The sequence below is a fragment of the Brassica rapa genome, chromosome A07 (assembly GCF_000309985.2).
Source record: "Brassica rapa cultivar Chiifu-401-42 chromosome A07, CAAS_Brap_v3.01, whole genome shotgun sequence".
NCBI classification, from domain to species: Eukaryota; Viridiplantae; Streptophyta; class Magnoliopsida; order Brassicales; family Brassicaceae; genus Brassica; species Brassica rapa.
Window position 1 is genome coordinate 17,239,684 of NC_024801.2, and position 27,878 is coordinate 17,267,561.

A 27,878-nucleotide genomic window follows, 5' to 3' on the forward strand; every position below is an offset into this window, starting at 1 on the left:
CATCATAACTCCGATTTCTAATCAGAAAAATGACAATCCGATTAAACCTAATCGGAAACTTTATTTAATCAACTCAATATGAGTTCAGCAAAAAAAAACGATTCGATTTGAGTTGAAAACACAACAAAATCGATCATATATATGACCGAATATTTACAAAACAAAAAAAATCTCTTCTCCTCTAGAAAATTCCACTCCTGCAAAAAATAAGGATGAGAGAACATGAGATAATTTTCTCTTTCTAAAAGAGGAGAGAGAAATTTTTAGATTTTTATGATTTTTTATATTTTCCTTTTAGCTTCTGACCTATTATAACCGGTTGTATCGTGAATATCCTTTTGTGAAGAGAAGGACAATTTTGTCATTTCCTCTATGTTGGATCATTTCGAAAGCCCACAGTTTTTGTTTCATAGGCATTTTCCTAATTTGTTACTTCTTACAGGATATTGGCCCAATTCACCCAACAAAGTTATCAAAATGTTTTGAAGGGATCGGGATTCGAGAATATAATTAACTTTACCTAATTATTCTTGAGTGAGTGGGATCTTTTTAGATTAGTTATTGTTATTATGTAGAAAAAGTGGTCGGTGTAAACAAAGCCTTCATATATTAGTAGAAGAACATAGCATGCTCATTGTGATTTCAACCCTTAATTTATGGAGGACCACCGTTGTATTTTGAGTCAAATTAATTAATTCATGTTCACTGTGATTTATTTACCCCAGCAACAGTGGTGAACATAGTACATTGATTGGAAGATATCAACCTTCCAACAGAGCATCCTCCATGCCAAACACACGACTTATCCGCAAAATAGACCAGCTCACTGTAAGAAAGGGAAAGTATGTCCAGTTGGAGCGGTGTCAAGACAATAGCATAATCACTTGTTCGCACCAACCTAAGGAAACAAAAAAACGAACATCACAATTAGTAATAGTTACTTGAACAAAACTCATGGGGCCTCATCGACTCCATTAGACTAACCAGAGAATAAACAATCCATCCATCCCTCCAGGACCAGCTAGCCAAGCAGTGGCATCCACCTCCTGAGAAAAGGCAAACAAGATTCAGTACCAAGCAGCAGCATCTGCTTATGGTATGTGTGTATAAATACATACACACCACCTAAAGAACTTCAATTTTTAGAAGATTAGGCATAAACTCATCATCAAACCTTTTTCTTAAAAGGCGGTACAAATTTTTGAAAAGCTCTGTTAAAAAAACAACCTAGAATTCCAGCAAAAGTCCAACTTGGGGACTGAATCATATGAAGAATACAAGTTGAGCACATCCAAGTTCCAAACCTAATCCTACAATTCGCAGATTCATATTGGGTAACTGGTGACAAATAAAAGGAATATATGAAATGATAGGAATCATTATTTATGGAATTTTGTGGAATGGAATCAGCATTCTATTTGTTCATGAACATTTTTGATTTGGAATGATTTTTCAAATAATAGTTAAAATTTTATGTGGAATAATATGGAATGTTGTGGAATTGAATGGAATACCCTTTCCATTTTTCTTTTATAAATGGTGAACAATTTTTGGAATGCACATGAATTAAGCATTCAGGAAGTTTTTATTCCAAAAACATACACTCCATTTGAAGCCATTAATTAGTTGACTCAGAGAACTCTCACACACGATGTCCCACCCACCACAACTAGGATTGTGAGCCGGGTCGGTAGAGATGATGAGATAAACTACTGTATGCATGTTCGAGGAGCATTTGTGTAGATCATTCGATTTTGTAGAAACATAATAATCCATTAGGGTAGCTGCTGAGTAGACTTATCCTTGGTCCTTTAAAAAAAAAAGGTAAAGTATCAACGTGATCCTGGCCATGTTGTTGGTCTTACTAATTTAAGCAGGTGACACTTGTATATGTTATTATTGTTGTAATATATAAAATCAATTCTTGTATTTCTTACAAATGCCTGACTTGGTTGGTAGTAAACAGGTATTTATATTCTTAGCTAGGAAACATTTTTTTTCTTCCTAGGGATGTAAAAAGCCGAAAAATGAAGAGAAGAGAAGATCCCTCCACTTCTTCTGCTCTCGAAACTATCTCATGGATGGCTTAGTGGGCAAGGTAGGTACACTCTGCTCATCCCTGAAGAAGTTTTCTGGATCCACTGCTGTTTTAACTTTGACCAACCGATCAAAATTCTCTCCGAAGTACTTTCTCCCGTAAACCTCTGCCTCTCTATAACTGTTTGGGCCGTGACTGTTGGTCCCTATCTCAAGATCCCTGTAGTTGAGATACGTGTGCCTTGGATTCTTGGTGACGAAAGGAGCCATGTAGCTGTAGAAGCTTCTGGTCTTTTCCATGAAACTGTTCTCCGCTTCTATCCCCGCATCTTTCCAGTTCATTGAGTGCTGCACCTTGAATAGCCTTTTCCTGTGAGGGAAAGGGGTCTTCGTGGTAGGCACTTGGCACATTATCCCTCCATAGGGATTGAAGACGAGCCCTAGTTTCCCAGTCTCCATCAACTTGGTGAACAAGAAACCTAGACCTTCTTTGCTGATCTCTGTCTCCACGTAATCCGATTTCCTTTTCAAGAAAGACGCTGAATCAGGCTCTCTGTCCAGCAGAATCTCGGGTTTGATAAGCGTGGCGTTATCGCTGTTGGCCCACCACATCACCGACTGTATCCACGTCATCTCCGTGCAGTTCTCCGTCCTCAGACCAAGCTCCGGGAATTCTTTCCCCAGCAGAGACAAGAGATCGCTCTGTCTCCCCAAGAACAACGCCACCACCGAGGCGCGAACCGTCTGAGTTGTGTTCTTCGTCTTGGGTTGCAAGAGCAGCCTCATGAACAGATCAGGACTTGTCTTGGGAGCAACAAACTGCCATTTATGGACCATGTCTAGTGCACCTTCTTCTAGCGTTTTCTCCACTCTGAAGACAGTCACTGTCGGAGGAACAGGAACTAGTTTTATCTTGAAGGCTAAGATCACACCGAAGCTCGCACCTCCCCCGCCTCCTATCGCCCAGAAAAGATCCTCTCCCATCGACTTTCTATCGAGAATCCTCCCGTTCACGTCCACGATCTTCGCGTCGGTGACGTAGTCAACGGAAAGTCCGTATTTTCTGATCATGTTTCCGTAGCCTCCGCCGCTGATGTGACCTCCAACGCCGACGGTGGGACAGACTCCGGCGGGAAAACCATGAGATTTGCTTTTCTGCCAAATGCTGTAATAAACCTCGCCCAGAGTAGCGCCGGCTCCGACCCATGCAGAGCCGCCGCCATCGGCCATATCGACCGTGATGTTACGGAGATAAGACATGTCGAGGACGAAGTAAGGGCGGTTAGATATGTAGGAAAGGCCGTCGTAGTCGTGGCCGCCGCTACGAGTCTTGAGCTGGAAGTTGAGAGACTTGGTACACAGGACGGTGGCCTGGACGTGGGCCTCCGAACGCGCCGCGATTACGATCAAAGGTTTCGGGGATGTGGAAGTGTTGTAACGCGCGTTTCGGATGTAGGCACGCAGCGTCGGGGTGAAACTGGCACTGCTCTGTGGCAAAACAACGCTGCATAGCTTGTCTGGAGCTGTGCATGTTTGGTTGCTGAAACACTTGAGAAAGCTTTCGTAAATGGGCTGATTCGACGGGTCGACCGCGAGAGAACTTGAGGCAAGGCTAAGAAATAGAATTAAACAAGAGAGTTTCTTCATCTTTTTTTTTTTTATTACTATTAAGAAACTCTCTTGTTCTATTGTTGTTTTCTTAGCTAATTGAATTTCTTGTTGTACGGGTATTCTCATTGACATATATAGTACACGAGTTCTTCAAAATTTAGTCATAGTTCCTATCTTTAGACATGGTAATGACCTGTAATGACCTGCTAATGGTCAACGCGTGATGTGCGGGTTTCTGAAATTTCTTGGTTTATGATTCAGATCTCTATATACTCAATTTTTAAGATCATTTTCATTATGTGATGTATGTATATGAAATCTTGATTGTTAGCATTGTTTAATAACAAATAAAGTTTTGGTAGAGGGCGGAGCTACGTGACATACGAAGGGGGCAGCTGCCCCCAATTTTTTTTTTTTTAAATGATCTTATGCTAACTTCTGGCGTCTTTGGTTATTTCTGATGGTGCCTACACTTGGCTTCATTGGCGGTTTTAATGCTACATTGGGTGATACGATGTGAAGGATTGTGTCTTTTTAAGTTTAAGGGGCTAGTCTTTATTTCTATTGTCTCAGGTTTGTCTGGCATATGGCTATGGTTCCTAGACAGCGTAGTGTTTTCTTAAGGTTTCTCGTTATCATAGTTTATTGATCATTCCATCCTAGTACAGGATGTGATGATGGTGTGTATTGAACTCTTGTGCTTTTGATGTTTAATGGTAATATTCATATGACAAAAAACTGCAGAATCTAGCAATCATTACCTTCATGACTTCGACATATATAGATATGAATCTCTGATTTTTTTTTTACCATATCTTGTTTTTATCATTTTTTAACTATCTACTGAATAAATATTTTATTGTATATTTACTTTTAAGGAATTCAAAAGTGATCACATATATTATATTGGAGAAATCAATTTTAAACCAGTATCTGTATTTTTTAAAAAAATATTATATATAATAATTCCTATTTTAAATTTTAACAATATATACTTTGAATAAATAAAATTTCATTTTAAAATTTACATAATATATTCTCACACTAGGAAAATATTCTAGATCTCCCACTAGATATGAGAACATCGTAAATGAATACATTTTACTGCTCGTGGGTTTGGATAGTAGTATGATGGCTGGGTCAAAAGAATATGATTGGGTTAATAAGACATGTCTGCTTTTTTTTTTCAATCTATCTATAAGATGGAACTTGTATGTTTTGTGGAAAAATTAGGAAGAGTCACATCGCCAAAAAACTTGACCACATTCTTCTTAACGACTTGTAGCAGCTTAGCTTTCCTGTTTTGTATACCCAGTTTGGAGACTCTTCAGTCTCAGATTATTGGAGAGAAGATCCCACATCGGATATATATGAAAGGGACTTGAGTAATATATAAAGAACTTGGGCCAATCCACTAAGGGTCTGACTGGTTCAAACGCAGCGGTTGCGGTTGCGGCTGCGGGCGTTTGCGGATGCGGGTGGTTGAGGTTTCTAGCGGTTTTAAGAGATTTGTACGACTGGTTCTGCGGTTAGAAATTGGTGCGTTTGCGGGATACTTATGACTGGTTAACTACCAAATACAGCAGCGGTTAAATAATAAATTAACAATATTTATATTTTATATAATTATAAAAATATCAAAAATCATAATATTATAATAAATATGTAAATTATATTTTCAAAGTTATAGTTTTAAATTTTTTAAATTATAGAAAATATTTTTATTTTAAAATTTTATAATATTAATTAAAATATAATAGATATATTTTAGTATTTTTATAATTCTATTTTAAAAATTTTATTTTTATTTTTATTTTTGTATTTATATGGTTTTTAAAAAAAAGAAAAAAAAATTATCCTCCCGCAACCGCCCGCAACCGCAAACGCTAGCTGGAACCAGCTTTTGATTTTAAGAGGTTCGGAGCGGTTTGAAGCGATTTGTAGCGGTTTGTATGATTGTTTCGAAACGCTGTCAACCGCTACCAATCGCAAAAGCTGCGTTTGCGGGTGGTAGCGGGAAAACCAATCAAGCTCTAATTGCTAATTGGTTTTAAGTTGGAAGCCCAAGAAACTTATCATGGTATCAGATCTTCTCTCCAATACCCTCCCTCGAGATAATGGTGCGTATAACCATTAATCTCGCAGAATCCATCATACCCCCTCCGAAATCATGCTTTATTTTCTAGCGATCTTGGCGGAACTGAGCCTTCTATGGGCCATCAGCTAATGGGATGATCGTGCCACTGTCCGGGCCGGATTAATGGGTCAGAGTATTGGGCCGGCTCTGATACCATGATAAGTTTCCTGGACTTCCAACTCAAAACCAATTGGCTATTAGTGGATTGGCCCAAGTCGCTTATATATTACTCAAGTCCCTTTCATATATCCGATGTGGGATCTTCTCTCCAATACAGATCATTCCCATTGCTGCATTGTACTTGGAAACAGATCTCGCTCCAAAAAGCTTTATCATTCAAAGACGATGAGAGAATCACCAAAATATTGTAGTAATGAGTGTATCATGCACTCTATAAAGACAAGAAGGACTCAATGAAGACACATGTTGTGAGTCAAGAACTCAACATGGTGTGATTGACGTTCTAATATGGATAGTGCATATGTCATTTGGGGAAAACATATATAATGAAGTATACTATGTATGAAAACATGGCCAGTGAACCAGAAGAGTGGTTTTCCATAAGTGGCAAACAAAACTCAAATGAGGAAATTGAAAATGCAAGAATGAGCTTGTAGATTTTAATTGTCTTGCGTTGATGAAGTTAGTGACATAGTTGCTGATGCAAGTGTGCTAGTCATTGTCCTAGGATGCGAAATAGAGGAGTCCTATTAACAAGATATTATGAACTTTGCAAATGTTTCACTCAATGCCCTATGAACCATGCGACATGGAAGAGCCATTTGGGCAAGAGATGTTGAGCTGGATGAGGTGTATTAGAGTCATATTTCTACATTAAAACAAGAAAATGATAAATTTAAGGAAATGTCTTTATGCTTTAAAGATAGATAATAAAGGATGATAATTCCAAAAAAAGATGTTGTCTTTATTCATGGATTCATTGATTATGCCGACGGTTTCGAGAAAAAGTGGGGAAGACTATGACATAACGTAAGGATTGTTGGTGAACAAGTAACACTTGGATCTGATCTTATAAGAGAGTAACTCAAGGGTGAATGTTATTTTTGTTTGTCAGCTGTCCATTTAACTAGACTAAGTTTTGGCAAGACAAGACATTTCTCCAAGGGGGCACCGCCATTTGAATGTGTCTGGTATATATGAGAGAAAATAATGCCTATGGTTTAGCTTCTTTCGCTAATGAGTCCGCCCATCCATTTATGCTCCAGGGAATATGAAGCATGCTCACATTCTTAAAATGATCATGTAGACTCCGAAACTCATTAATCTCCGAAGCAAATGCTGGCCAGTTCATCAGGTGTGTAGTCATATCCACTAGATATGAACAGTCCATCTCGAAAATGATCGAGGAGATCCTCATGTTGAGGAACTTTCGGAGGATCGGTAGCTATAGCCTATAAGATGAGATAAGCGATGAAGCAGAAGGACACATGAAACCCTAGCGACTTACACCAAACATATCGACCTCGATCTCAAGCTCTCTCTCATTCTAACTCTCATACTTTGTATTCAATCTTAGTTCTCCTTAAGTTATATTTTCGATCTCATTTCACCATTGTATTCATTAAACCATTATCAATAGAAGTCCATTTTAGTCAACCGAAATCTGATTACATCATTGTGTTCTAAGGATATCGTTCTCCATATTATTTTCTTTGCTAATCTTTACAAACAATCACTATCAAATAGTGAGTGTGAGTTTTAGGATCCACAGTAAAGTTTATATTTATTTTTTTAAAACAATTCAAAATATTTTGTCATTTAACCTAAGTTTATTTAAATTTCATAAATACATTTTTATACATCAAATAATTGAATAAAAATAAATAAAATTTGTATTTAATCAATATATATACTTTAAAATAAATTTTCTTCTTATTTTCACATAAAACATAATTCAAAATTATAAAAAATTCTATAAATTTATAACTATATAAATTAATAAAATATCATAGTTTAATATTATTAATTGATAATATTTTTTTCTATATATAATTTGTTTGAGTCAAAATATTTGAAATATTATATTGATTTTCTATCCAAATATTCAAGCCAAATTAATTTTTGTTACATTTAAATATGTTAGCATACATTATTTAAATGTATATTTTCTATATTATTTTATTTTAGATTTTGAAAATTTTAAAATATTTCAAAATAATTTGAACTGGTTAATCCGAATTGAATCTGCAAAGATCCGAATAGAAATGAAACCAATATACCTAAACATATCCATCTAGGGGTGGGCACTTTACCCGAAATCCGAAGTGGCACCCGAACCCGATCCGAAAAACCCGAACCGAAATCTGAACCGAAGTAGCAAAATATCCGAACGGGTATTAAATTAGGAGATATTGGATATCCGAACGGGTAATATCCGAACGGGTAATATCCGAACCCGAATGGATATCCGAAGATAACCGAACATATGTATAATTAACCTTATATTTTAAATTTACATCTTTCAGTTTATATAAAATATTTATATTGATACTACACATACTTTAAATTCATATGATATACATACAATTACATAGAAGATGATTTGCTATGCACTTAAAATACATGTCAAACTTTTTATTTCAACAATTAACAAAAAGTTACATCCAAAATTTAAAAACAATAACCAAATTAATGTCTTTTTAGTTTGAAAATGTTATGTTCAAATCTATTAACCATTCAATCATTAAAATACAAAAAATAGTTAAGTGAAAGTTATATATTTAAATACAAGAAATTTGAAAAATGAAAATTTTAATCTTTTTTCTTCAAAATCTAAATATCTGAACCCGATCCGAAATAACCGAAACCGAACTAAAAATATCCGAACCCGATCCGAAGTACAGAAATACCCGAACAGGTTCTACACCTCTATACCAAAATACTTAAAAATCCAAAATACCCGACCCGAACCCGAACGGATACCCGAACGCCTACCTCTATATCCATCCAATAGGCATCCATCGCTAAATCCTAAATAAAATGGTTGTTAAGGAAGGGCCCATTATGATAAAGGAAATGGGCTTAGAAAAGGCGGTCTGAGACATAAATATAGGTGTCGTTATCGGGGAAGAAGCCCCCATAACCCAGAAATTGAACGATCAAAATCTCTCAAAAAAATCTTGCTTGTGAATCCCTAGCTCCCCCACCCCCTCTCGGATCGCCATGTCGATGATTCCGTCCAAGGTCGCCGTCCATACCCGGTACTTACTCGATAACTTCAATGATTCCGATGTCGACTCAATCGCCCAAGAGATCTGCCAGGTAGCCTCTCCGATGCTTTTCAAGTGTCTGTCTGCTCTTTTTTATCTTCTTATAATTATAATCTAGATCAGCAAAGTTCAATCCCTAGGAGAAATGGCATTTTGAGCTTCGTTTGTTCATTTTTGGCAGTTGGTTGATTATGGTGTTGAGGCAAGCATCCCTGTGCTCAAGACGTGCGTAGATTGCTTCACCGTCCGGAGAAGCCACGCTAATACGCTGCAGCTTGAGAAACTATTAGCCTTGGTCTTCAAACGTGTCCTCAAATTGCCTAATCTCGGAACCCTGCTTTCTCACGCACTCCAAGATGCTGACGTCACTCCTGAATTCGTTCGTGATTTGGCAACTGCTTTGGGCTTTTCAGTCTCTGATAAGATTACCTTTGCTCTTGCCCTGGTTGATTTTGAAACTTCTCATGCTAAGACTAGTGGTAAAATAAAGATATCATTTTGACAACTTCTGCATTGGGCTTTTGTTTTTCACATTCTCCTTAATGATCGTTTTTTTTTTTGCAGGACGAAACTTATTATTGGCGGAGATTGAGCAACTCTGTGCTAACAATGGCCAGGTTGAGTCAACTGAGCAAATTCAGAACGTTGTTTTGTTTCTTCAGACGTCCGAGGATCTCTCCGGGCATTTGGAGTCGTTCCTTCGGCTTCTGTCTTCCTCTCAACCTAGAGATGACTTGTCTTTTGCTCTTACGCCTCTCCTCTCTCCATTCAGGTGAGTTGCTTTCCTCTCTTATTCCTTTTCCGGTCCAGAACTTCAGATTTTGTAAGACTCTAAAAGCTTTTCTCTTGTGATGTAGGAGCATTGATTCTGCTGAGGACGACTTTGATGCTGTCCTAGCTGAAATCGATAAGGAAGTTGGTGTTGGAGATCTCATTGGAGAATTAGGCTGTGGTTTCACTGCTGATGCCCAACAATGCAAACACTTCTTGTCTAGTTTCGCACCCCTAAGAGAGGCTACTATCTCAAGAATTCTTGGTCATGTGGCTCGTACCTCTGCCGATCTTGAAGATAATCACACCACCTTTTCAACATTCAGTCTGGCCGTTGGTTGCTCCATTCCAACTGATCTGCCCACGCCAACGCCAACGTCGTGGAATGTTGATATCTTGATTGAAACAATCAAGCAGCTTGTAAGTCATCTTAAGCCCTAGTTTATACTCTGTTAAATCAATATCGTTGATATCTTTAAGTTTTTCTGCTAAAGCAGGCTCCTGGCACAAGCTGGAGGAAAGTAATCGAGAATCTCGACCATAGTGGATTTGACATCCCTAATATGGAGTCATTCTCGTTTTTCATGCGGCTATATAAAACTGCTTGCAAGGTGTGTTCTCATACTCTCTAACTTGACTGGCCACTTCCACTGTTGTTTGAGCGTGTTAAACTGATTATTGCAGGACCCATTTCCTCTTGATGCTGTATGTGCTTCTGTCTGGAACAATATGGAAGGTCAATTATCCTTTCTTAAACATGCAATAGCAGCTCCACCAGAAGTATTTACCTTTACGCATTCTCCAAGGAAGCTGGTGAGATACCACACGTCTGTGAGCTGTTCATTCTTGATACTGCAACTATTCTGACCTTCTGTTTTCCAGGCATATATTGATAATATCATGCACAGCCATGAGCAACAATTAGGACTTTCCAATCAAGCATGGCTATCTCTTGATCTCTTAGATGTACTCTGCCAACTGGCGGAGAGAGGTCATACTGTTTTAGTTAGTTCGATGCTCCAGTATCCACTCACACATTGTCCTAAAACATTGCTTCTTGGAATGACTCACATCAAAGTAACTTTCCTTGACTGGTCTTTGGTGTTGTATGCTCGTAACCTTCACTTTTTTTCGTTTGGCTAAGTATGATAACCATTTGTTGCAGACTGCCTATAATCTCATCCAGCGAGAGGTGGTATCTGTTATTCTTCCAGTGCTAATAACGAATTCCCAGGATAGTGGTTTCATTCTCAAGCTCTGGCATCAGAATGCTGAGCTCGTTCTGTGGGGGATTTTAAATGCCCAAAATCTTAAATCAGACGGCATACTCAGAATAATTGAAATCTTCCATGAGCTTAAGGTGACAATGCTGTATTAAAAATTTGCGACAGTCGCATATTATTTGTTCCTTACATTAATTCTCTGTACCTGTGAACTAATCATTAGGGTTTTCATTTCATTTCAGATTTTCTCTGTTGTTTTAGAATCAGTTCCAGTCTCATTCAGCATCAGATTGGCAGTCCTTGCCTCACTGAGAGGCTTTTTGGACATTGAGAACTGGTTGCCAAACTGTCTGTATGTGTATAAGGACCTCTTTGCTGAGGTAACATATTTTCTCACAGTTAAAGTTCTATTATTATTGTAATATTTTTAGGGATGAGGATCGTATCTAACATTTAAAATTAATGTTTTTCCATCTTCAGGAGTGTCTCAAATTTGTCAAGAATGTGCATTTTAGCGAATCAGAGGATTTTACTTCCAAGCATTTTCATCCTTCGGATCCTTTATCAGATCGTCATTTGGATGCAACGACTTTGCTTTTGAAAGTTAGTTAGGATCCTTTATTTGGCTAGTCTATTGCTTCATGTCTATTGGGACTAATTTGTTCGAACATTATTCCAGGTTTTGAAAGCTCATGACAATGTGATTACTTCATCTCAACTAGTCGAAGAGATAGAAAAGGTCAATTCAGCAATCTTGGATTGTAATTCGAAACTGCAGAATGGGGAGGCTAAAGATTCCTCAGTTCCCAGTCCATACGGAGAAGATGTTGAGGAGGAAGCCAACGCTTATTTCCATCAAATGTTTTCCGGTCAGTTGAGTGTTGATGCAATGGTTCAAATGCTATCTCGATACAAGGACTCTTTGGTTCAAAGGTTTGATAATGGCAAACTATACACTTTTGATATTTAATTTATCATGTCAAGTTTGCCAGCTTCACATGCAAAAAGAAAATCATGATTTTTTGTTTGACAGGGAAAAATCAATTTTTGAATGCATGATTGCTAATCTGTTCGAGGAGTATCGTTTTTTCCCCAAGTATCCCGAGAGGCAGCTGAAAATAGCCTCCGTCCTCTTTGGTGAGTGGGTCTTGTATATGATGTTTTACTTTATGTAGTGGGAGGATGCCCGTAATTTAGTTTGTTCGTGCTATTGTGTCTAGTCCTCAACCAGGGCAACCACTTGCCAAGTTTGTTATGCAAAATGATGATGTTTCAGAAAAATTTCTTGAATTTGAAAATTACTTGTGATATGTTATTTGAGCATCTCTTCTTCGATTCTGTTTCGACTTGTACAAATTTCAGGTTCTGTTATTAAGCACCAGCTTATTAGTTCCATCACACTGGGGATGGCACTGCGTCTAGTCTTGGATTCTTTGCGTAAGCCTGCAGATTCTAAAGTATGGATTTTGTTGTGATTTAATTCTGTCTGCCAGTTTTTTTACTGTAATAGATCTGTCATCTTCTTTCTTTCCTGATTCCTGCAGATGTTTCTGTTTGGAAGCAAAGCTCTGGAACAGTTCGTGAATCGTCTTGTTGAATTGCCTCAGTACTGCAACCATATTTTGCAAATATCTCACCTGCGTAGCACTCATCCCGAGTTAGTCACTGTTATTGAACAAGCACTTTCAAGGATATCATCTGGTAATTTGGAATCAGATGCTTCGTTTTCGCACCCTGGTCCTTCACAGTCTCTCCCTGGAAATGGCGAGGTATAATGTTGATATAAAAGTTTTCTTTTGACTGTCTACGCGCCTGAAGGTCTATTTTGATATCTTCTTGTCAGTACTTGTCTTGCCGTTCTTAGGTATTTTATATCTTCTTAAAAATCGCTAGAGTTATCTATTGAAAACGGGAAGAAATGCTCTATCTTTTCTATTTCATTCTCATGAAAATGTTTAGGTCAGCTCTGCAGCAGTTATATAGATACTATAAACTTCTCGTTGTCTGGGTTGGCCAATATCTTTCTTGACCGTAAATTGACTTCCAGAACTAAGGCGAAAAGGAAATTAACACATTGTTCTGTTTTTTTTTTAAAATATTGTCAGTTTAGTGTTTCTGGAATTGGTCAGTCTCCACTCCAACTTCCTTCTCCTGTACAGCCTCAACAGAAAAATGAAGTGCATATTGATGACCACAGCAAAGTGCCAAGTGTGCCATCTATCGAAACAAAGCCACTTCTGCCCTCGTCATCTAGCACTTCTGCTGATGTTTCTGTCATTCCTAAGGTGATTGCCTTCTCTTCTGTTTTCTTATAGGTGGGTTGAGGAGTTTGTAATCTTACTAGTAATCCTTGCAGAATCCTGGCATTTCGACTTCTTCACTGACCTCAGCTGGTTTTGTTCGTCCAGCTCGTGGAGCCACATCAACGAGTAATCTCTAGTCGACTTAATTTTATAACTGTTCTTTTAAAAATATGATAGAAAATATAGTTGTGAAGAAATAATTCTAATACTCGATTATCACAGGGTTTGGCTCTGCTTTGAACATAGAAACCCTGGTTGCAGCAGCAGAGAGAAGGGAAAACGCAATAGAGGTACCTTCTATGCTGTGCATCTAGTTACCTGTGCATACATTTTGAATTATTTGCTTTTGGTTACATTGCATAATGAATTGGCAGCATGCCAACTGTCTACTATCTAGTATGAATAATAAGAATAAGTCTTTCTTTTCAGGCTCCACCTTCAGATGTCCAGGACAAAATATCTTTCATAATCAATAATATCTCTATAGCTAACATTGAATCTAAAGGGAAAGAGTTCGCTGAGATTTTATCTCAACAATACTATCCTTGGTTCGCACAGTATATGGTTATGAAAAGGTACGGATGGCTGTCTTTTAAGTTTGCAGTTTATGCGAGGTTTCCTGTGTGCTCTTCTTATTGTTTTCCTGGGTGTGTTAAATTCCTGATAGAGCGAGCATCGAGCCCAATTTTCACGATTTGTACTTGAAGTTCTTGGACAAAGTTGATTCCAAGCTGTTGTTTAAGGAGATACTCCAAAATACATACGAAAATTGCAAGGTAATGATTTGTTGTGATGGGTGTTATTTCTGTTTAGCAATTTTTTTTACTTCCTTACATTCTTTGGTTGTGCAGGTTCTGTTGGGTTCAGAGCTCATAAAGTCAAGTTCTGAAGAGCGATCTCTGCTTAAAAATTTAGGCAGCTGGCTTGGAAAGTTAACGATTGGAAGGAATTATGTTTTAAGGGCGCGAGAAATTGATCCAAAATCCTTGATTGTGGAGGTTCTTGCTTCAATTTCCTTCAAACTTGTTATTCATTCTTCTGTATAGCTATGTCAATTTGTAGATAATGAAGTTTGTTTCTCTTCTCCATTTGCAGGCGTATGAAAAAGGGTTGATGATAGCAGTCATTCCATTCACTTCGAAGGTTGGTGATGGTTGACTATTTTTCCTAGCTGTTACAGGGTTGATGTCCTGAATTCTAATGTTCGGTTACTGCAGGTTCTGGAGCCATGCCAAAACAGTATTGCGTATCAGCCTCCCAATCCTTGGACAATGGCTATACTCGGGTTGCTTGCTGAGATCTATTCGATGCCAAACCTAAAAATGAATCTGAAGTTTGACATAGAGGTATCTGTTTTAGTAGTGAATTTAGAAATAAGATTGTCCCTCTTGAGAAGCAACGAGTTGTTTCTGCGTGTATTCAGTGTCTTGTAGTGAATTTAGAAATAAGATTGTCCCTCTTGAGAAGCAACGAGTTGTTTCTGCGTGTATTCAGTGTCTTATTCTCTTCTTTCTGTTCAGGTTCTGTTCAAGAACCTTGGTGTTGATTTGAAAGAAGTAGTGCCAACTTCCCTTCTAAAGGATCGGAAGAGAGAAATAGACGGGAATCCTGATTTTAGTAACAAAGATCTTGGAGTAGCACATATATCTCAGTCCCAGATGATCTCGGAGCCTAAAACAATTTCTCCTCTTAAGCAAATAGATCTACCTCTTGATGTTGCAAATTCATCTAATACAGACGCTCCCTCGAAGTTATTATCACAGGTTACTTTTTGTTATTGACCTATAGTGTCAGTCTTTAGTTATGAAAAGTATTTAGCTCCTTGCCTTTTCTTTTCAGTATGTAGCCCCTCAACGTGCTTATACTAATACTTCGGTGGAAGACGAAAAAGTTGTAACTCTAGGCTTGTCTGATCAGCTCTCGTCCCCACAAGGACCGTTCCAGTCGACTCCACCCTTTTCTGTTAGCCAGGTATGATTATCATTCTATGAATGTCGATCAAAGATTCAAAGTTATTGGTTCAAACTGCTTCAACTATTGATATGATGGTCAGCAGCTGTCAGCAGCACTTCCGAACATTGGAAATCTTGTTGTTATCAATCAGAAATTAAGCGGATTTAGTAAGCACTTTCCATTTCAGAGGTTTGTGACTAATGGTCTCCTACTGGTGAAATCATTATGTATGTAGTGCATTGAAGGTATTTAATTTGACATTCTAAACTTTGTCCATTGTCAGAGTGGTACCACTTGCCATGGACAGAGCCATCAAGGAGATTGTGTCTGGTATTGTTCAGCGAAGTGTTTGTATTGCTTGCCAGACAACAAAAGAGCTTGTGCTCAAGGTAAGGCTATCTGAACTTACCTGCCTTTCTCTTAGCTTCTTGTTTCGAATACTTTCCTTATTCCCATTCGTTTTCCATCGCTTTTCACTCCACAGCTAAAATTGTTTGCTTCCCATCTATCACAAGCGTCAGTTTCTAGATCCTGTGTATTTATCGTACCTTCATTTTCTTCTTGAACTCCAGGATTATGCCTCGGAACCAGATGAGACACGTATATATAATGCAGCTCACTTGATGGTTGCTAGTTTAGCTGGGAGTTTGGCTCATGTGACGTGCAAGGTTTTTCCTGCTTATGAGGCTTTGCTTCTTATGCTATAATATTCTGCCATGTTGCACTAATTCAACCAACTCTGTTTTTCCTTTCTGATTTTTGTGCATTCTCTGGTATTTGTAGGAACCCCTGCGCACTTCAATTTCGGGTCATCTACGTAATTCGCTACAGGGTCCGAATATTAATAATGAAGCTCTTGAACAAATTGTTCAACTTGTCACCAATGACAACCTTGATTTGGGTTGTGCTGCCATTGAGCAGGCGGCTACAGAGAAGGTTTGTGTTAGATATTAGATCCCGATTTTCTGTTCCAGCTATTAGCTCATTTTATTTTTTAAATAAACGGAATAGAGTGCAGGCACTTCTCTTTACTGAGGAGAAAGCCTTCTTGTTACTTATTTGTCTATGTCCGTGCCCGTACAGGCAATACAAAATATTGATGCGGACATTGCCCATCAATTATCGTTGCGGAGAAAGCATAGAGATGGTGTTGGATCCTCCTTTTTTGATCCAAACATGCTAGCGCAAAATTCTGTCAGTTTTATACCTGAGTCCCTCAGCCCAAAACCGGGACAATTGTCCCTTTCTCAACAGCGAGTTTATGAGGTACTGTTTTGAACTGTTAGTTGCCTATGTTATATTTTGTATTTGGATAACTAAGCGATACATGTACACTTTTAGGACTTTGTTCAACATCCTTGGCAAAAGCAGTCAGCCCAAACTTCACACGGTTTATCCGTTGCTTCAAGCTCATCTGGCGATGTTGGGTTTGGTAATGGTTATGGTCCAGTATCAGGAAAAAATGCTTCGGACTTCGAGTCTAGTGCTGGAAATGATCGGACGGATATGGCCTACCGGGCATCAGATACTTCTATGGAGAGTTTTCAATCCTGTCCAATTTCACTTTTAAGGTGCTTTGCTGTTGCATATGGATAAAACTGTATACATTTCTTCTCTCGTTCTGCACAGCTGATATGTTGACATTTTTCATCTTGCCTCTATCCAAAGCTCACAAGTTGATCCAGCAGCCGGTCTTCAATTCTCTAAATCCCTTTCGACATCTGAATTGAGCCTGGTTGAGTCCTCCGAGGCCGCTATGAAAGTGAGAGTACTGTCTTTTTTCAGTTTTGACTCCTTGGGTTTATATTGAATTACTAAGTTGTGCTTTTTATTTATACACAAGGAAACTGGAACATCATTGCAAACGTTGACTCCAGCTGCTACCATGGAGCGTCTTATTGGAAATAATACCCCACAGCCTTCTCTGTCCACGAGAGATGCATTGGACAAGTATCATATTGTTACTCAGAAGGTTAGTACAATAGCAATTATGTTTTTTGAAAACCAATTTTGGGGTCTCTATATCGCATGTGGTTGACTTCTTTAACCTGTTTCAGATGGAGAACTTAGTGGCTAATAATGCAGGAGATGATGAAATTCAGGTACTGTACTTGATTTCCTAGTGCCTAAGTGGTTGTAGTGAAGTATCGTTTTCCATTTCTCACCTAGAAGTAATGGAATCATGAGATAATGTTTTAAACCTTTTTTAATTTATGCAAATGGTTACTGTGGTTTTCAGCCACTTTGGTTTTATCCGATGTCAAATTAAATAATGATCTCATTGATTTTCCAGGCTGTAGTTTCTGAAGTTCCTGAAATCATCCTCAGATGTATAAGCAGAGATGAAGCAGCTTTAGCTGTTGCTCAAAAAGCTTTCAAGGCTCTTTATGAGAATGCATCAAGTAACCTTCACATCAGTGCTAACCTAGCAATTCTTGTGGCTATTCGTGATGTTTGCAAGCGTGTTGTTAAAGAGCTCACTAGTTGGGTATGTCAACGACTTTTTCAAGATCCAAGTATTCATTTACTTTACTTCATACTTTTTATGTGCTTTAATTTCAGTTGCTTCTGATATTTCTCCAAATATATGCCTGTATTTCCTGGCATATCAAATCATATAAGTAGTAGATTGAGCTTATCTCCCATAGTGGCGCTACTGATAAAATATATGACGTGAACTTTCTTGAAACTTATGAGAATTTTTCTGGGATTTCCAGTTATGCTTATGTAACTTTCTTGAAACTTATGGACACAGGTGATTTATTCAGACGAGGAACGGAAGCTCAACAAAGATATTACTATTGGTCTTATCCAACGCGAGTTGCTTAACCTAGCGGAGTACAATGTCCACATGGCGAAGCATCTTGATGGAGGGAGAAACAGTATGCTGAACAACAAATACTTGTGTGATTGTATTTCAAAAAAGTTGTAAATGAAAGTTGCTAATTATTTGTTTGCTGTGCAGAGAGCGCCACTGACTTTTCTATTTCTCTACTCCAGTGCCTTGTCACTGAGAAGTCGAGTGTCATTTCAGAGCTACACAGCCTTGTTGATGCACTGGCCAAGGTTACAATTTTAACTTTCTCCGGCGTTTGCTATTGCATTCTTGCATATTCTTTTTCAGTTCTACGATTAATAGGTGTGTCAAAACACAACTACGGATTATGTTAAAAAAATTTTTTTTTTGCTAAACTGACAGATCGTGTTTAGTTAACATTTGTCTGGATGTTATACTTTCATGTTTAAGAAATTGGCGTTATCACATAGTGACCTTGCGCATTTGTTTTCCTTGTTTGGTTGTAGCTTTCGGCAAAATCTGGATCTCCCGTCTCATTGCAACAACTCATTGACATCATACGAAATCCAGTTACTAACACAAGTGGTCTCAGTGATAGTGCAACTGAAAACGAGATCAATGATAGGCAATCAAAGGATGAAAAGGTTTGAAATGATTTCATTACCGAATGTTGCTTGTAATCACTCTGTAAATTCATTTGCCATGTTGGCTCTGTTATCAGGTTGTATGCAATACCATCGCTAACACAGAAGATAATACCAGCTTTGAATACGTGGAATCAGGCTCTACGGATTTCCGGAAACGGGTAATTTTTCTGCATGTTACTAGCTTGAAGAATTTTGCATTTTTTCTTGAAATTGAAAATTGCATAAACCTAAAACTTTTCACTTGCAAAAGAGTAAACCAAAAGCTGAAATGTTTGCCCCAGCACAATCAAGTTGCAAGCTATAAATAAAGATTTGTGTTTCTGTGTAGCTACTATCATCACTAAATTTTTCATGTTTTTCTTCATAACGGTTGTGATGTGTATATATGAATACAATTTCCACGATAATGCTATTTTCTCCATTAAATATATGTTTACTTATCTCTTCAGTTCTATGTTTGATACAAACATCTCTTGTATGTGTTGTTCATCTTCTTCTTTTCTTGGGATTGTTCGGCAGGTGTCCACGCTTTTTGAAAACTGGTATCAACTCTGCGAAGTTTCGGGTGCAAATGAAACCGCTTGTTCAGAATATGTCTTGCATTTGTATCAGACTGGACTTCTTAAGGGAGACGATACAACAGAGAGTTTTTTCAAAATTCTTCTGGTGATTTTAACCTTTTAAGTTTTCTTAGTATCTACTTTTTTAAAGAATTTGAGAGACCTAATTATTTATTTGATTGTTCTGTTTAGGAACTGTCTGTTGCTCATTGTATATCTTCTGAAGAAATTAGCTCTGGTGCTGCGCAATCTCCTCAGCAAGCTCAGAGTCCATCATTCCTCATCATCGATATTTTTGCAAAGCTTGTTTTTTCGATCTTGAAGGTAAGTGCTCATGAGTTTTTATGTCTGGCAGCGCGGATGATTAAGCCCATGATACATTGCCGACTAAGTTTTTTTCTTTTGTTTTGTATTGATTCAGTATTTCCCTGAACAAGAGTCTAGCAGCAAGTTTTTTCTTCTGTCGGAGGTTAGGGGGACACCTTTCAACTTAAAATAAATTCGCCTTTTAGTATTGGTGGAAAAAGTGAGTGGGTTTGATATTAATTACTGGTTGCAGATCATGGCTGTCACTGTGAGATCTATTCAAAAGGACGCAGAAGATAAAAAGGCATCACTCAGTCCAAGACCATATTTTAGATTGTTCATCAACTGGCTGCTGGACTTATGTTCCCTGGATCCTGGGACTGATGGTGCAAACTTTCAGGTGCGTGCGTTTTCTTTTTCTTTGAAGTAGTTGCTATTTACTGCTATCACTAACATCCATCGTTTATTTCAGGTTCTAACAGCTTTTGCTAATGCATTCCACGCATTGCAGCCTTTGAAGATTCCCGCTTTCAGGTTAGAACAGAACGCTTCTTGAGTCGTCGAATGAGATCATGTGGTTGACATATGTATCTTCTTTTCTATGATTGATCAAATTGTGTGTTTTATATATATTTTTTCTCTGCTATTATTAAGAGGTTCTTATAAAATTTCCAGCTTTGCATGGCTAGAGCTGGTCAGCCACAGAAGCTTCTTGCCCAAGCTACTTACAGTAAATGGACAGAAGGGCTGGCCATATGTTCAACGCCTGCTGGTAGACTTACTCCAGTTTCTTGAGCCATTTTTGAGAAATGCGGAACTCGGAGGACCGGTTTGTAGCTTTCTACCGTCTTTGTAATATATATGCAGTAAAACACTGAGGATGGTAACTTAAAAGTGGTTTGTATGCAGGTTCATATCCTATATAAGGGGACGCTGAGAGTGTTGCTGGTGCTGCTTCATGACTTCCCGGAGTTCCTCTGCGATTATCATTTTACTTTCTGTGATGTGATTCCTTCAAGTTGCGTACAAATGCGAAATATTATACTAAGTTCTTTTCCACGGAACATGAGGCTTCCAGACCCATCTACCCCAAATTTAAAGGTTTGAGATTGATTGATAGTGCTGCAGCATATGTTCATTATTTATTTGTAAAGCTGATATATCTTGTTAACTGCAGATTGATTTGCTGCCTGAGATAGTAGAAGCTCCGTGTATCCTATCTGAGGTTGATGCTGCGCTAAAAGCAAATCAAATGAAGAATGACGTGGAAGAGTATCTCACTGTAATAGATCATCTGATTCTTCATTTGAATTATGATTTCACCCTTTGGCATGATTAAATATACTCATTATATTATTTTGCTGCAGTCGAGGCAACATGATACAACTTTCCTAAATGAGTTGAAGCTGAAGCTACTTGTCTCGTCCAGCGAGGCTAGTTCAGCTGGAACTCGTTACAATGTACCATTGATCAACTCGCTTGTGTTATATACTGGAATGCAGGTATGGTTCTGACATGACTAATAGTGGCAGCCTTAGTTTTTACTGAAAGGAAAATAAATGTATATTCTTCTTACAGGCTATTCAGCAGCTACAACAGGCGGGAGAGACAGGGGCTCAAAATGTGGTGGCCTTGCATATGTTCAAGTATTTAAGTGCGGAACTTGACACGGAAGGGCGGTATCTGTTCCTAAATGCAATCGCCAATCAGCTTCGATATCCAAACAACCACACTCATTACTTCTCCTTCATCATGCTCTATCTCTTCTTGGAGTCTGACCAGGTGGTCATACAGGAGCAGATAACAAGAGTGTTGCTGGAAAGGCTAATTGTGAACAGGCCGCATCCATGGGGACTCCTGATAACATTCATAGAGCTCATAAAGAATCCAAGGTATGGCTTCTGGAAACATGGCTTCATCAGGTGTGCTCCTGAGATTGAGAAACTCTTTGAATCGGTGGCCAGATCATGTGGTTGTCTCAAGCCCCTTGACGAGGGAATTGTCTCCGCCGGTTGGGTCTCGGAAAACTCTCATTAGCTTTTTCAATTTCGTATTATGAAATATGTATATGCATCATTCATTCCATTTGGGATTATGTTGTAACAATAGATTATATGCATTTTATTTAGTTTATTAATTTATGTCAAAATATCACCGATAACTTTTTCTTTTTCAAAATGTAAACATGTTTTCTGATGACCAAGAAAGTTCAGTTCTACATTCACTTTTGGGAGTTATTCGTTAAAGATAGTTGATGGGAGCAGTTACATATTTTAAAATATGGGTCTGCCACTGAGCAGAGTAAGCTGCTTACTGAAATGTAAAATCAGTTTGATAAATGATTGCATCAGTCCAAAGATCTTAACTTTCAAAGGCTTGGTAAAGTCGTATGGACAAATTCGTTAAATATCTTATTTGGGTATGTGAGCTTTTCTCTCTCAGCTCTGTTCCCTCTCTAAAATTTTACACAGAGGAGAGAGAAAGCTTGAGTTTTGTTCGTCGGATTCTCTCCGGCTTAATTTTCCCGTTTTTCATCGGGTTTGTTTCTGGGAAGAAGGAGCTTCGCTAGTTCTTCTTCGCCGGCTTATGGTTTCCGGGAGGCGGTGGCTCCTTCAACACCGTCATCGTCGGCTTTGTCTTTGGGTATCGGAGTGTGTGTGACGGTTTGCTTTGTTTGAGCCTTACGGTGAATTTCATCGGTTTGTGTGGTATTAAACCGTCAAGGGTGTTCCATGGTGGCTTTGGATGAGATCTCGGGATTGTTCTCGATCGATCTCTCCTTTGAAATAGTTCGGTGATGAAGATGGGTACGATGTTTTGATCAGGTGTGTTCCGACGAAACTACTGGCCGCTCTTCATCTTCTCCGGCTTACCTTGGCGTTTGAGGCACTGATGTGGTGATCGGCTGACGCGTGTCTCCGTGAGACGGGGGGTCTCAACACGTGGGTGGGTTAGAGTTTGGCTGGACGCGTGTACAGTAGTGGCACCGTTCAGTTGATGGGCTTGGGCCTTGGACTTGTTTCGTCTCGCTTTTGTCGGGCTTTAGTTGTTTGTTTTTGTCGGGCTTTATGCTCTTTTGTAACGGATTTTCTGGGCTTGGCCCATCAATAAAATCAAATAGATGGAAAAAAAAAAATCTTATTTGGGTATTTGTTTTGGTTCACTTGAGTTGTTATAACCTTTAAAAAGATTGTTCCATTAGATTTGATAAATTAATGGATAGATGTAGACTTGGCAAAATATTAAGTAGCGCAAAGGTACAATGTTGGTCCAATAACAACCATATACTAAAACCCAAACCCCCACAGAGGAAAGCAAAAGAGATCTTCAATTAAGATAGAAAATAGAAACAAATGTAAAATATGACTGATAAGACTAACAGAGAGACACAAGAGAGAATCTTCTATTCATAACAACCTACTAGATATTACTAATATCTTCCTTGCATTACACCAAATAACCAACAACAACAACAAACAAACAAAAACTAGGAAGATTGGGTCTTTTCTTCTACCAATTCCAAATATCTGCTCTAACATTTCTTGATTTTAATTCAGGATTGTCCAGAAGCAGAGCTTGATGAGCAAAGATTCTTGTCATTGTTTGATCCATTAGGGTTCTTCTTAGTTTTGGAGAGTTTCTGTTTGAGTTGAAACAAAAGCTGTTGGTTCTCTTGATTCAGAAGCTCAGCTTTCTTCCGTAGCCTCTCATTCTCTCTCATTATGTAACAGTTCTCCACGTATAGCTTCGAGTTTAGCCTCTCCATTGCTGGCTTTCTTTCTTCAAGAAACCAAAAAAAAATTATTGTAAAGATAAGACAAAAGAGAGTAACAATAATAAAATCAAAGCTAGCCTGTGTTATGATTATTGTTCATATTAAATCATTACATCACACATGGGTTGTGCAGCTTCACACGTCGGATGTGAGCTACACTAGGGAAGATTTTTCGTCGCATTTATTTTGTTTTCGTCCAAAAATGTTAATTTCTTCTTCTTTTGAAGAAAACAATGATCAAAGAGAGAAGAGCATGATTATAAATTGGTATGGATGATAAAAACAAGTGATCATGATGATATGCAGTAATTATAAATGTCTTCACTTCGCTGCTTTTATTTGTATTGAAAGAAAGTAATGATTATTTTTGAAACGCAACCAAGAGAGAAAACACACAGAGCAAGCTACAAAACAAAGAGAACAAAAGCAGTTTTGAAATTCCACAACGAGAACAAAGAGAAGAAAACAAATGTGTTAAAAGAATAAAGAAATCTAACTTCTTTGTTCTTTCGATTGCCTCTGTTTCAGAAAAAAAGATATAGATTAGAACTTTCCATCACTTAGGAAAAATAAAAAGATATACTCCATCCGTTTCAATATACTCCCTCTGTTTTTTAAAGATGAATGTTCTAGGATTTTCACACTTATTAAGAAACCATATTAAAACTTAGTTATTAATGCATAGTTTTTTGTAACTTTATATTTCCTATATTTTTAAACCAATAGGATTAAAAGAAATGTAATTAATATTTTTGAAACACACAATTTTTCATTATTAATTGACAAAATATGCTTTGAAAACATGAAAAATACATCTTTTAGAAACAAAATATTTTCCTAGAACATCCATCTTTAAAAAACAGAGGGAGTAGATGATGTTTTAGAATGACTATTTTGTTTTAATTTACATGAAATTTTGAGATTTTAAGGTTAATTTTAATTTTATTGGAAAGTGTTCAACCAATTAAATTTTACTTTCTAATTGATTAACTGATTTTAAAATTATATTTTTAAAATATATTTTTTAAAAAATGTAATTTTTTTAATCTTTATGCATTACTACAAAACATAAGTATTGTGAAGCGGTGAGAGTAAAAAACTTTAAATAAGAAGAGGAGATAACTGATTTGTCCTCATGTTGCTTGCTTCTAGGTATGATGTTACTACATAGTTTCTCGACTTAACGTATATGTTCGCAAAAGGAACAGAAACATAGCAAGAAAATAAAACAGAACAACAAAGAAGAGGCTGAGTAGAAGAAACAAAGCAAACAAAAAATAGAACAGAGTAACGAAGAAGATAACAGAGCATATAGAGAAGAACCCATCTTGTGGTACAGCTTCTGGGAAGGTTGGTAAATCTTCTAGAAGATGCTAAAGAGAGAAATAGAGAAAAGGTTATACCTTCTGGGAAGGAGTGTTGAGACGCAGAGTAAACGAAAAGAGAGAGAGAGAAAGAGAGACAAACTGTGTGTATGGAAGGCAGAGGGACAAAGAGAACAAAGGGAGACACTGTCTGTTATTTAGATCCCCAAAAGCTAGAGAGAGAAGGCTCTTTATCTCTCTTCTGACACAACAATCATACATTTGCGTTGTGTCTATGCATAGATGGCGGCCTCGAGGAGGGAGATGTGTGCATACTGCATATTGCGTCATGTGAATGATTATTTAGAGAAGAGAGAGTGGGTTTCTTGCTTGGCTTGCTTTTCTTTCGAAATTGATCTCCAGGGATATTTTCTAGTTGCAAAAGATCCTTCCCCAAGCCCTCCTCATCGTATACATCCTCCAAACCGTAGGAAAATTCGTTAAAAGGGAACTAGTCCCAAGAGTACTTTTTGTAATAAAAGGCTAATCTAGTAGAGAAGGCCATCGACCTCTAAAGATTCGCAATGATGTTAAATATTGGTTCGAACCATCATCCTTCCTTCGTTATTCAATTTTCAAACGTTTTGAACCATTTTTAATTTTTTTTTTTTCATTTCTTGGTTTGCTCAAAAATTGGTATAGTTAATACTACACTCAACCATGGTTTAAGTTTTAAATTTCTTAGGAATACAAAATCATTTATGTACAAGAATAATGACAACGAGTGTTTGGAATTTGGAGCTCCAGAACCTAGAAAAAATAGTCATGGATAATGGATTAGAAGTGTAGTAGAACGTGAAACATCATATAAACAGTGGATGGATCACCTAGTTAACATTAAAGCGTAAAGACAAATTATTGTCGCTCTTACGAGTACACATTCCTACAACTTAGATAATTTAATCCTAAACGGTTTGCGTACATAATTTCCCCATCAAACTGGTCAATTACTTTAGAGGTTTTATTACAAATGTAGTATAAGGTTAATTGGACCGTCCAAATATTTCGTTTTAAAAAAATCTAATAATTAGAAACGAGTGGTAGATTAGATCCCAAGTTGACCTAAAGAAGGGATCCCAAGTGGCTCTTTATTGTATCAACACGGTACGTTTTTCCTTTTCCCGACTAATCCACACGGTGTAAAGTTTGACTGACCCATCTAACGAGTTTTTATTTTTGCTTGACACTATCAACGATAAACAAATTTAGCTGAACTTTTTTCTTCTTAATCTCATTTAATATTCTACAATCAAGTTAAATAAAATTAATTATATGAATATTATTTGACAAGGTAAATACATTATTTTAACAGTTCTGAGAAATATAATCATTTTAGGCTGTCTTTTTTTAACAGTTCCTGTATTTACTCTACTTTAGTTACTTATCATTTTTTAGCAACTTTTAATTATTACTTATCATTCATATCCTTTTGCTGGTAAGAAAAAAAGAGAGGTAATTAACTGCTTCTGTAACATTAAATTAAAATAGTATATGTATCAAACAAGTGACACCACCATGCCGACATTTAATCACTAGTATAAAATTTGATCGTGGTTTAGTGGGTTACGTGTATAAATATTCGATTTTTCAGCAGCGTCGTCTCTGTTTCCATCCTCTCTCTCTCTTTCTTTTCTCCCTTCCCGATTTCATCGTTAATTGGTAAAGAAAAAAAAAAGTCAGTGAATCATCATCTCTCTTCTTCTTCTCCTTATCTCAAGAACAGGTAAACATAACCTCTCTCCTCCTCTCCTTATTTCTCTCACCTCTTCTCTGTCTTCTCCCTCTTTTATAAACTTTCCATCTCATTCTTTTTCCTTTTCATCTCTGTTTGGTTGCCGAGAAAGCGGAGGAAAATTTTCTTCGCTTTTTATTACCGATCTTTCTGTTTTTTTTTTCTTTTGTTCTGTTTCTCTCGGTGACCAGATTCCTGTTCGTGTCTTGTTCTTTCTTTTTAATTCTGCATATTCGTTGCCTTTTTCTGAATCATTTTTTTTCTCTCTCCAGGTAAAGCCTCGAACTTTCTCTATGGCGGAAGAGCATCGATGTCAGACGCCGGAAGGCCACCGTCTCTGTGCTAACAACTGCGGCTTCCTCGGCAGCTCCGCCACCATGAATCTATGCTCCAACTGCTACGGCGATCTCTGCCTTAAGCAACAGCAAGCTTCCATGAAATCCACCGTCGAATCCTCTCTCTCCGCCGTATCTCCTCCGTCGTCAGAGATCGGCTCTATGCAATCCACCGTTGAATCCTCTCTCTCCGACGTATCTCCTCCATCACCGGAGACCATTTCCATCTCCTCTCCAATGATCCAGCCTCTCGTTCGAAACCCATCAGCTGAATTGGAGGTAACGGCGACGAAGACGGTGACTCCGCCGCCGGAGCAGCAGCAGAAACGGCCGAATCGGTGCACGACGTGTAGGAAACGGGTCGGGTTGACCGGGTTCAAGTGCCGGTGCGGGACGACTTTTTGCGGGGCTCACAGGTACCCGGAGGTCCATGGATGCACCTTCGATTTCAAATCGGCCGGTCGCGAAGAGATCGCCAAGGCGAACCCGCTCGTCAAAGCGGCGAAGCTTCAGAAGATTTGATCGCCGCCGTTCGATGCGTTGACTTTTAAATCATCATTTGAACGCGTTTGTCCCCCAGAAATGGTGTTAGATTGATCTCAGCCGTTCATGATGTGTCATTATGTAAAAGATATGTACTACGAAGGACACGTGTCACGTGACGCTTTCCTCATCTTCCCAATTAATTTTCTTTTCCCCATAAAGAAATAAGATTATTCGCGTTGGCTTTTCTCTCCGGCAAAGTGTGTGGCTTTTGCGTGTACAAAATTATTTAGACAAAAAATATATAAATTTTATTATAATTTTAAGTCTTTGAACTAAAATATGATAATCTTACAAAGCCTATAAATGATTATAGATTCTGACATTAGTGTGCTATGTGGATGGGGAATGTCTCATGCAAGGCTATATGATTCCACCTCCAGTGGGGGCATTAGGTTGGTAAGAATGTGTCACTGGTCAAAGAAAAGAAGGCTCTTAGCCTTAATTTTCTTTATATACTAATGGATAATCAAATTCTCAAATACATTAGGAACAATATTAACTAGTTGATAATCGCGCTCATGCGCGGAGCGCGGGTTAAAATAATGTTTGCT

General features: G+C 37.9%; 4 protein-coding genes across 6 annotated transcripts; 2 read left to right on the forward strand and 2 right to left on the reverse strand.

Moving 5' to 3' along the window:
- Window positions 1-1,889: 1,889 nt before the first annotated feature.
- On the reverse strand, window positions 1,890-3,756 carry LOC103850258 (berberine bridge enzyme-like 1). Its single transcript, XM_009126975.3, has one exon. The coding sequence runs from the start codon at window positions 3,682-3,684 to the stop codon at window positions 2,071-2,073; it is 1,614 nt and encodes a 537-aa protein (XP_009125223.3). The 5' UTR covers window positions 3,685-3,756; the 3' UTR covers window positions 1,890-2,070.
- Window positions 3,757-8,814: 5,058 nt separating this feature from the next.
- Window positions 8,815-21,799, forward strand: LOC103850259 (CCR4-NOT transcription complex subunit 1). 2 transcript variants are annotated; one of them, XM_009126976.3, is made up of 48 exons: window positions 8,815-9,067; window positions 9,197-9,494; window positions 9,580-9,787; window positions 9,873-10,206; window positions 10,281-10,397; window positions 10,471-10,599; window positions 10,669-10,863; window positions 10,952-11,146; window positions 11,252-11,389; window positions 11,490-11,612; window positions 11,689-11,942; window positions 12,043-12,146; window positions 12,372-12,466; window positions 12,554-12,778; window positions 13,115-13,294; window positions 13,366-13,438; window positions 13,535-13,602; window positions 13,742-13,887; window positions 13,980-14,088; window positions 14,164-14,310; window positions 14,408-14,455; window positions 14,530-14,658; window positions 14,833-15,075; window positions 15,152-15,283; window positions 15,369-15,454; window positions 15,549-15,654; window positions 15,838-15,933; window positions 16,049-16,201; window positions 16,349-16,531; window positions 16,607-16,836; window positions 16,934-17,027; window positions 17,109-17,237; window positions 17,323-17,367; window positions 17,559-17,753; window positions 18,021-18,147; window positions 18,231-18,331; window positions 18,569-18,706; window positions 18,784-18,867; window positions 19,229-19,375; window positions 19,462-19,593; window positions 19,691-19,738; window positions 19,829-19,975; window positions 20,048-20,109; window positions 20,251-20,404; window positions 20,485-20,676; window positions 20,753-20,857; window positions 20,943-21,077; window positions 21,154-21,799. In XM_009126976.3, the coding sequence occupies exons 1-48, from the start codon at window positions 8,969-8,971 to the stop codon at window positions 21,610-21,612; spliced, it is 7,137 nt and encodes a 2,378-aa protein (XP_009125224.2). In that variant the 5' UTR covers window positions 8,815-8,968; the 3' UTR covers window positions 21,613-21,799. The 2 variants fall into 2 exon arrangements, with proteins under 2 accessions (XP_009125224.2, XP_009125225.2); XM_009126977.3 differs by having other exon boundaries at window positions 10,284-10,397; window positions 21,154-21,612.
- Window positions 21,800-22,838: 1,039 nt separating this feature from the next.
- LOC103850261 (protein LITTLE ZIPPER 3-like) lies at window positions 22,839-25,999 on the reverse strand. Its single transcript, XM_009126978.2, has 2 exons — window positions 24,754-25,999; window positions 22,839-23,355 (listed from the first exon to the last, which is right to left on the reverse strand). Exon 2 carries the CDS (start codon window positions 23,339-23,341, stop codon window positions 23,129-23,131), a length of 213 nt encoding a protein of 70 aa, XP_009125226.1. The 5' UTR covers window positions 23,342-23,355; window positions 24,754-25,999; the 3' UTR covers window positions 22,839-23,128.
- A 240-nt stretch (window positions 26,000-26,239) lies between these two features.
- Window positions 26,240-27,581, forward strand: LOC103850262 (zinc finger A20 and AN1 domain-containing stress-associated protein 6). 2 transcript variants are annotated; one of them, XM_009126983.3, is made up of 2 exons: window positions 26,240-26,437; window positions 26,719-27,517. In XM_009126983.3, the coding sequence occupies exon 2, from the start codon at window positions 26,740-26,742 to the stop codon at window positions 27,301-27,303; it is 564 nt and encodes a 187-aa protein (XP_009125231.2). In that variant the 5' UTR covers window positions 26,240-26,437; window positions 26,719-26,739; the 3' UTR covers window positions 27,304-27,517. The 2 variants fall into 2 exon arrangements, with proteins under 2 accessions (XP_009125231.2, XP_009125232.2); XM_009126984.3 differs by lacking the exon at window positions 26,240-26,437 and adding an exon at window positions 26,444-26,643 and having other exon boundaries at window positions 26,719-27,581.
- Window positions 27,582-27,878: the final 297 nt, after the last annotated feature.

Excerpts from the sequence above, each read along its gene's own strand:
- LOC103850258 (XM_009126975.3), bottom strand. The coding sequence starts at position 3,684 with ATGAAGAAACTCTCTTGTTTAATTCTATTTCTTAGCCTTGCCTCAAGT.
- LOC103850259 (XM_009126976.3), top strand. The coding sequence starts at position 8,969 with ATGTCGATGATTCCGTCCAAGGTCGCCGTCCATACCCGGTACTTACTC. Across the intron at positions 11,943-12,042 it reads AAGGACTCTTTGGTTCAAAG|GGAAAAATCAATTTTTGAAT; the intron begins GTTTGATAATGG and ends TTTGTTTGACAG. Across the intron at positions 16,202-16,348 it reads AGCAGGCGGCTACAGAGAAG|GCAATACAAAATATTGATGC; the intron begins GTTTGTGTTAGA and ends GTGCCCGTACAG.
- LOC103850261 (XM_009126978.2), bottom strand. The coding sequence starts at position 23,341 with ATGGAGAGGCTAAACTCGAAGCTATACGTGGAGAACTGTTACATAATG.
- LOC103850262 (XM_009126983.3), top strand. The coding sequence starts at position 26,740 with ATGGCGGAAGAGCATCGATGTCAGACGCCGGAAGGCCACCGTCTCTGT.